This window comes from Sinohyriopsis cumingii, chromosome 12 (assembly GCF_028554795.1).
Source record: "Sinohyriopsis cumingii isolate HCF-2022 chromosome 12, ASM2855479v2, whole genome shotgun sequence".
NCBI lineage: Eukaryota > Metazoa > Mollusca > Bivalvia > Unionida > Unionidae > Sinohyriopsis > Sinohyriopsis cumingii.
The window spans coordinates 112,740,676-112,750,365 of NC_142972.1; the positions used below are offsets into that span (position 1 = coordinate 112,740,676).

Here is a 9,690-nt window from a genome sequence, read left to right on the forward strand (position 1 = left end):
CAGCGCCATTATGTAATATATATGCAACCACAACAATACTATATGAGTCGGAAAACAAAATGCAAGGAATGATCGAACAAACCTCCTGGTTTTGCATCTTCTCGATAACAAATGATGTATGGAGTATTTGTTACATTTTTACCTGGATATAAATTTGATGCTTAAATTATAATTGACTCCGTACAAATTTTATTTGTCTGCACAATACCAACTTTGAAAAGTTATGTTTGTAATATGTGCCAGTTCTTCTTTTGGAATTTTTGGTTTAGATTACATACATGCACTTCATGAATATGTACATAAAAAATGACAAACAAATTGATTGAATATACGTTTTCTCCACTTAATAACGGTGGATTTTGTTTACTACAGATATTTAATATTAATCAAGCAAAGGAAACTGGTCGAGTCCTTATTTGATACACAATATTTAAGTGCATTTACAAGCCATTCCTGTTAAAAAAATAATGAAAGGAAACTATTTATGTCGAACAAAAATGAGTAATGGTTATTATAATATATGAATATGTTACTAGTATATACCCTTAAAATAAGAAAGAGAAAAGAGTGAAAAACACGCACTGTAATATTTAACAAATACTGTATTTCTCTTGAATACAAAGTGAAAATGAGAAAATAAAACTTACGGTATTGCGAGTTAAATCCAAATATATTACAAATTTACAAACACAATTCCTAATAATTTGAAGTCATGAACAAAACTAAGTATATGTCCTGAATAATTCCAAAAACAGACGACGATGATGTGTGTGTTATACCTCTTTGCGTGTTGATGTGCCAACAATCTTTTTGTTGAATCACGTAAATATAATTCCAGGTTTGAGAACACTATACATTCAAGTAAGTAGCTCTATCCATGAATTGTATCAGAACACGTTGGTATTTCCAGAGAAAATAATGACTTGAATTCAGTAATGTGCAGACTATAAATTCCAGTTCTAAATTACTGGTCACACATATAAGTCAACTTGATTGTGCTAAGAATTCAAGCACGAATGATACAATCATTTTCTGCTTCTTTGAAGTCCTGTTTGATTCCGACCCATGCAGATGGAGCGAAACTATGAAATGTACGGATAAAACAAGCCAGTTTTCCATATCAATGGTATAAATTATTTGAACATGTATTGGGGATCACAATTGCGATTTTCAAGTTAAGATCGTGAACTTTGGAAAAATGTTATGATATTCTGAATGGTCAATACAGCATTCATTGCTCATTTGATTTTTGTCCGGAGTGCACATTCTGTTATCGATGGGTCAACGTTTCTTAAATATCGTGTTTCTTGAAAAGCGCAATAGTTCCTTTAGAGATGCATATACAGCGTTACGAGATGAGAATTAATTTAGTATTGTATGACACATGTCACATTCTATTCACAATTCAATTTTTGACCAACATTCCATTTAACACGACATTAAGCAAAACTGATATGAAAGACTGCTTCTTTTTATGTTTTTAAAAGATCATTCCTCATTGCACCAGATCTATATTTGGCTACTCTCATCCGAATATTTTGATTATGAATATTTGAACTAAACAACATTTCAAATCGCTCATGCAAATATAAATCGTTATGCGAACTACAATGCTGTTTAAAGGCACTTAAAATGAATTTAGGTTACTATATATATATACATACATATATATATATATATATATATATATATATATATACATATAGTTCTCACCCTTGACCTTATGTCGCAATTAACATTTTCTGTATCAAAAAATAATAACCTAATGTAAAATAATGTTTTGCTTGACAACGATGTTTACAAAATTAAAACCATAACTTGGATATCACTCAGGAAATTCCAAAACAGATACCAAAATATACCTATTTTCTTGTTCTCTTAATAATAATACTAAATTTAAACGCATATTTATAAGACAACAATTTAGCTATGTACAGTTGATTACAATTAATAACAAAATTAAATTTGGGTCAAGCAGAAATGAACTCAGTTTTTATCAAGGTTATATTCAACATAAAATGTTACATTAATATACCGTGTAATGAAATTAAAATATAAAACTAAGTAACGAACAAAGCAAATTAAATGTAGACAAGATAATCTAATTAACATACATACATCATTACCGGGAATGATTGATATATAACTTGCTAAATATATATATTAATATCTGTTTTCTTCCATGAACACATAGCTTATTATTCCCACCCATATATCCTTCTGTCGTGAATATTGCTATTTTTAAGACATATTTTGGACGTTAATTCTAGACTGGAGATAATATATAGTGAGCAACTGCGTAGCCTTTTAAACGATCTTTTATTTCTTCTCAGTTACTACTGTACATCTTTCGGGATTGTATTATTTTCAAGTTTCTCTGGCAAGCAGTTACAAGAGGTGTATGCAGTCCTAAATGGAGCTGGTCGTCTTTTCAATTCACATGTTACAGGAAGAAATTTAAGAAAAATGCCTACCGCAACAAGAATAATTTAGTTATTGTCTTTTTTATAAAAAAAACAAGAAAATAGATTGGTTTCGTTTAGGAAAGAAAAATTATAACTGAAGAGTTTAACATGCTAATACTAAAGAAGAATTTACAAAGATTTTAAAATGTTAAATTCTAGTTGAGTTGATTTACTGGAACGAGTCCAATAAATTGAATACAGATTATATGATGATGTTAACCATGGGATGCAATATTCGTTTGCATACATAAAATAAACCGGAGCAAATCATATTTACTTCAAAGGCGACACTGATTATGATCGTTCCTTAAGGGTCTCAAAATTATGCACAAAATGAAGGGGGATAAAGTATATTAATTCCCACATGCATCATTTTAAAGAACGCTATCGTTGCAGGAAGTAATGGGTGAAATGTACATAATATGCTTGGCGAAGAAAGAATACCGATGGTGAATGCAATCATTACAGAGAGATAAAACTCATAAAGTATGACAAGAGATAGATATTATGAATTCTTACATACAAAATATGAATTCCTACAGATTTCAATGTATTTCATTGCACAAGTTATTCATTTTAGTCATAGAACATTTCTTTGCGGTCTGTTTCATTTAGGGTCGATTGCTTTATACTACAGGTCAACAATTTTAAATATGAGGCCCAATTTCTCTAATATGGATAACTAATTCATGTGTACCACTCATTCCATTCCTTTAAGCAGGACGAAAACCTTAAGGTAGAGGCCATTTCCGCATGCTAAAACTCGACATGGATATTTCAATTCCACAATAGGCAAATAGTTTTGTAATTGGTCAATGTATTATACCACTTCATTGACCAAAGGAAGTTCTTCAGCAGGGGCGATAAAGTTTTGTCTCCTCTGGTGTCGAAAAGACTCGCTTGCTGCACGAATTATTCCCTCACAAATTGTATTCCAGGAGGGTTGAATGACAAAGTGACCTTCGTTATCCCACCAGGTTCCTCTGGTGTACTGCCCTATCTGATTTTGTATTGTAGCAATTGCTCTAGATGTGTCGGTATGCTGCTTCATTAGAACCACAACGTGCCTGTGTCTATCAATGGCAGCAACACATTCTTCCTTGCACCAGTTAGAGTCAAGAAATGCAGATGTTATTACAAGGACTACGACAAGACTTTCATTAATACATCTATGTATTTCTTCTATGATGCGCATTCCAGGAACAAAACTATCAGCCCCAGTGCCTACAAGGTCCTTGTTTGTGTTGAACGTTTCCTGGAGATACCTATTTAAAGAAGGCAGGATGTTTTCGTTCACGATTTCATAGTCCTGGCTGCAGTATGAAAGAAATACAATATATCTAAAATGTGCGTTCTCCTGCAGAATCTCTCTCCTCAAGTTTTCAAGGTCCTGGTTTCGGCGTGTCGATTTACGCCAAAGAGTAATCGTAATGGCGAAAGTAATTATGCTTATTATTATTGCAGCTGATGAAGCAACTCCAGTGCCTATATTACTTGCAAGACGGCAGTTTTCATTGACCGTTTTAAAAAGTTCATTGTTTAACAACTTTTCGTTATTGCCATATTTACAGGACAGTGACGTCCTATTGACGATGCCGATATGTGTAAATAAAATCCATTCCATAAACTCAAGTGTGTCACAATCGCACACGAACTGATTCTCCAATACATTAATCATTACATACTGTGGAATAATTGAATGCAACCCTTCGAATTGTATATATTCGCTTGCGTTGAATCCATATCTGTACCGCTTTCCTAGAAGATTTTTATCTAGGAACTGTTTAAGCAAAATGTTTGTCACCAAGGATATCTGATTGCTTGCAATGTTTTGTTTATGAAAAATTTGCTCCAATTGTTCAAAGAAGGTTGCAGGTAAACTTTTCAGCCGATTCTTTCTTAAATTAATTAACTTTAGATCTGCTGCGTTGCGAATATCGATATTAAAGTATGCAAGTTCGTTCTCACTCAGATCAATTATGCGTAGCTTTGAATTGGATACGAATAAATTTGCTGGTAAAAAAGAAAGATGGTTATTGCGTAGGAAAACTATCTCAAGGTCTTTATTTTGGGAGAATATATAGGAAAAGTCATCCATATCCTGCATCTTAAACAAAAGGTTAGTGGACAAATCTAGAATTTTCAACGAAGGCAAAATGCTTAACAAATTTGGCGATATATATTCCATATTGTTACTCGCTAGGTTCAATGTCTCTAATTCATGTGCAACACAGGCATGAAGAAATGTAATATTTAAAAGTGTTATGCTGTTTTTGCTTAAGTCCAGCATATTGGGAAATTTGATGTCACAATTCTCAAAACTGAACCTTGTATTCAACCGTACCAGAGTTTCTGGATTTATCACGCCCCTCATAAATATATACTTTGCGATCGGAAAATAAGCCACTTGTATCATTATTTCCTCCTCGATCGTATAAGATATCCCCATCTCATCCTGGTTTCCAGTATAATCCAAAAGCTCGATGTTATTTATCAACCGATCGTTCAAGTCCCAATCCGAAACTATTGTAGAATAAGACAAATTTAAGTATTTTAGATTTGGGAGCAAACCTTGAAAGATAGCATTTTCCACATAGATAACATTGACTCCACTAATATCCAAATACGTAAGATTCTTTCTACGAAGAGCCTTTGAAAAGTTATCTCCCAGGACAACATGCCGCTTATAAGCTTGTATTCCAATTAAAGACAGATATTGCAGATTGCTCAGTTGATCAATTAATGCTGCTTCTACCATAGATAAAGTTAGTTTTGGGTTCCCATCCAAATGAAGAGCTTCAATATTAGGTGTAGAATGAAATATATCTGGATCAATTACATCAAGATCAGTACATGATGATATAGATAGATATTTTAACTCTTTCAGTCCGTTAAGAAATCCCCTTTCAATATAATCAGCGCTAGTAAATTCAAGAATGGAAAGTTCTGATACATTTGCCATGTTTGATGGTTGAAAAGTCCATCGGGGAAGGAATCGTCAATTTCATTTGTTCCTATCAGCTTAACTTTCTGCACATTTGTCGGTAATACAAGAGGGAAGTCTGACTTGCTGGCAATATTGCTGCAGAAATAATAAACTCCATTCACAGTACAAGTTGAACTTCCTTTTCAGAAATAGGTATAACATTCATTAAGATATATATGTACAGAATTAGTCTCCATTCTTTAGCTAGTCGATCAAATATTTGAATCTCATTGGAGATCAAACTTAAATGTTCAAGTTTTGAAACAAAAGCCATGACGGAATCAATTACATCAACTGTACAGTCACCGGTATAATTTGCATGGTCTTATCATCTTGAATGATCTGTTTTCCTTTCTCGAATTAGTTTTCTTATTTGGATGCCGTTCAGAGACACTTATCAATGAGTCAGCTTTTCCTGAATGCGAAACAAATAAATAAAATATTAAGATGGAAATACACAGTTATAAACTTATGCTATTTGTCAGATTCTGTTTATAAAATCCCTTCACTTTTGTGGAAAACAATCTTTATTTTTAACTAAAATTCTCTAATTTAGTTTATATTATTCTTCATGCGTTACAAGCTGACAAAAGCATGTCTGGGACATATTTACGAAGAACGTACAAGAGGTTTCACTTAGAAATCATGTGCTCCCAAAATGAAGATCGTATATTTATTTCAATAAATAAATATCACTGTGTATCGTTAGTCATTTGAATTTTAATACAGTTTCAAATAAGACTACTTGATTCCGCAAATCCAAAGTTGTGTCATATTTACAGTAGAATTTATTGATACAGTAATGATTGAATTTAGTATAAATTCCAGTGAATGTCTACATTCAAGAATTGTATCACTTAATGTAAAAATGTCAACAAAAAACGATTCTAACCTACAACTACTGATCACAACATATTATATACAATTTGAATGTCCTAAATGTTATAGCACGAATGAGATTAATAAAAAGATTAATATAGCTTTGTACTTGACCTCAAGTCAGATTTAACATTTTCTAACAGTACGTAATTTTTAATGGAGAATAATGAATGATCCTGATATTTACAAAATCAAAACCATAATTCTATGAAAATTCACTTAGGAAAGTCCCGAACCCTGACCCAAATACAAACATTTACTTCTTCTAATAATAAAGATCATGATATTAAGCCCATACACATAGAGAATAATTGCGTTATGTATTTGATGTTTGCATAAAATGAAATACAAAGAGTTAAACAGGTCAATCAGAAATAAACTCAAGGTCAAGTAAAATATACAATGTTACATTACAATAGCATGTAATGAAATACATTTTTAGAAACCTGAACAACAAAGAATTATATTAAATACGGCTAACAATATATATATATATATATATATATATATATATATATATATATATATATATATATATATATATATATATATAATTTGATTCTAACCTTTCTTCATGTTATTAGTGTAATATTCAACCCATTGACGTTTATGAAGAGAATGGTGCATTGGGAAAACCCATAGTGCTTTGTGTAATATATTAATTTAAATTACTCATGTGATAACCTATAATCACAATAGATCATTCGTAACGGCAATACATTTTTTTAAAGCTGAGCAGGGGTCTATGATAATATGAAATCAGTTAAGAAACCTATTTTATTTACTCGAGTCATTTTCGCATGCGTCGAAACAGAAAATATTGATTTCATGTATTGTCACATAAATAATTTATAGATTCTTTGCGTGCAATGAGACCGTTTATATCGTTGTTTATTCTATTCGATCTATTCCTAGGCCTGTAAACGTCCTCTGCCTTCAAAGCTGCACGGATCCGCTTAATTTTCAGTCCAACATTAACCGTCGGATATATGTTTGTATATGAATAACATAACCATGTGTTGCAAATCTGAAAGCCGAATGTAGAAAAATTTCAACTGATATCATTTTTCTAGGTACAAACCTTGCTAAATGCAAACATTGCAGAGAGGCAAATTCATTAAGGAAGACATTATTTGGAAAAGATCAGTTTCATTCAGTCTAAAAATGAATACTTTCTTTAAATTTATATTCGAAGTTATCACGCAACTGTGACCTATAAGATTAACCATGGGTGTAGCCGATACATATGTCAATTTGAAAGTCTTATGATATGTATTGAGCAGCAGAGGGGCTTAACAGACCAAGGGAATTAGAGAAATGTGCGATCTCCCCAAAAAACACACAAAAAATATCATCACGCAGACAAATTGCTTGGTTACATAATCTCAAAATCAATTAGATAAAGTAACTGAATCAAAAGAAACTTAAAAAAAAATGTGGTTGGATAGAGCCCCCTATGAAGATGGAACATTAATTTTTTTCTCATAAATCGCGAATAAATGGTCACAGCCCCTCTGCTGCTGTACAAAAGTTAAAATATTTGGTCTAGCCCAATTCTGTATCGAGATCGAGGATCATGCACATTTATAGTTATAAAACCATGTGGCGTCGATTGCGCACGACTAAATAAATTTTTGAATTTCACAAAATCCATGTCGCCGTTACACCAAGTTTGGTGAATATTTCGTAGCGTGTGAGTATCAACTCCGTTAAATACAGCCAAAATATTGCAATTATCTCTAATTACCTTTGGTATTTGCGTGTACCTTTGTGTTACATAAATAACATCTGTATTTTTATGCCGCCCACGAGAAAATATCCTAGATGGATTTGCTTGTTTGTCCAACATTATATCATCATAAACGACTAAATTATTAATTTCTCCATCAAGATCATCAACCGCTGGCGCTTCATCGATATCTGTAATAAATTCAATGATATTATCACCAATTTTAGATGCATTATCACTAAATTCCTTCAAAACTTGATAACAACGCTGGTCATCAACAGACGGAGCAACTAAATATAATTTGTCCCACTTCAGCCAACGCATTATCAAATTTAGCAATAATTGTGTTTTACCAGACCCGGATGGACCAATTATTATCAACCTGATTGAATTTGGTAATGCCGCGTGATGTTTAACTTGCTTGCGTTTTCTTGTAGCTGAAAAATCAATTACATTCATGATATATTAATATTTTATGGATTTATATTGTGTTAAATGTCGCACACGAACTCCAACATTGGAATTAAACGAGGTTATCACAAAGAACAACAGATCTGCTATAACAGGCAGGTGTGAAATATGTAAAACAAAAAAGTTTAAATTCACCGCGAAAAATAAGATACGGAGGTGATATTGCCGCAGGATTATCATCATTACCAGGATTGCCCTGGGCAAAATACCCCGGAGAAAGACATATGCCAGGTTATAATTATTGCGGTCCCGGCACTCGTCTCGATATCAGATTAGACAAAAACAATAATCCTAAAATTGGTGAAGTTCCCGTAAATTCAATTGATGGCGCGTGTTATGCTCATGATTTAGCTTATCGTAGCGGAGATTTGGCGCAACGACATATTGCTGACGTAAAACTAATTCACGCACTAAATGCAATTCCTGATAAAAATTTCAAAGAAAAACTTGCTTCGTGGTTAATAAAAGCAGCGATGAAAGGTAAATTAATTTTCGGCGCGAGTAATTAATAATGGACCTAATAAATTATTCTCCTCGTGGCTACTGGCGAGGAAAAGCAGCAACTGCCAAACTTGCCAAAGCTGCTAAAGTAAAATATCAAACAGCTGCAGATTGGTTAGCCAAACAGGCAATCTGGCAAATTTATCTTCCTCCACCTAAATAAATCAATCACTCGCATTTTGATGTTAGTGTACCTAACGAAGTTCATCAGGCTGATATAATGTTTCTGCCTCACGATGTTGTTGACGGTAAAACCTACAAATATGTACTCACTGTTGTTGATATCGCTAGTAGATATAAAGAGGCTATGCCGTTAGCAACTAAAACAGCAACTGAGGTATCAGACGCATTTAACAGAATTTATCAACGAGGACCATTAACCTGGCCAAATTTACTTCAGGTTGATCCTGGCAGGGAATTTTTTGGTTCTGTTTTATCGTTAATGAAAAAAATGACACAAATATACGACGAGGTGGTGTTGGAATTCACAAAAATCAAGCAATTGTCGAAAGATTTAACAAAACATTAGCTGAGCGGTTATTTGGATATCAATATGCGAAAGAATTTATCTCAGACAAACGATCAAGTGATTGGGTATCAAGGTTACCTGAAGTTATTAATGCGATGAATAATGAAAAAACTAGAACAATAGCGATGAA

General features: G+C 32.8%; 1 protein-coding gene across 1 annotated transcript; it reads right to left on the reverse strand.

The window, feature by feature from the left end:
- Window positions 1–322: 322 nt before the first annotated feature.
- On the reverse strand, window positions 323–6,724 carry LOC149787267 (toll-like receptor 6). The gene has a single exon (XM_089977767.1). The coding sequence runs from the start codon at window positions 5,425–5,427 to the stop codon at window positions 3,286–3,288; it is 2,142 nt and encodes a 713-aa protein (XP_089833893.1). The 5' UTR covers window positions 5,428–6,724; the 3' UTR covers window positions 323–3,285.
- Window positions 6,725–9,690: the final 2,966 nt, after the last annotated feature.

Bases quoted from the DNA above. Each gene is read 5' to 3' on its own strand.
- LOC149787267 (XM_089977767.1), bottom strand. From the start codon at position 5,427: ATGGCAAATGTATCAGAACTTTCCATTCTTGAATTTACTAGCGCTGAT.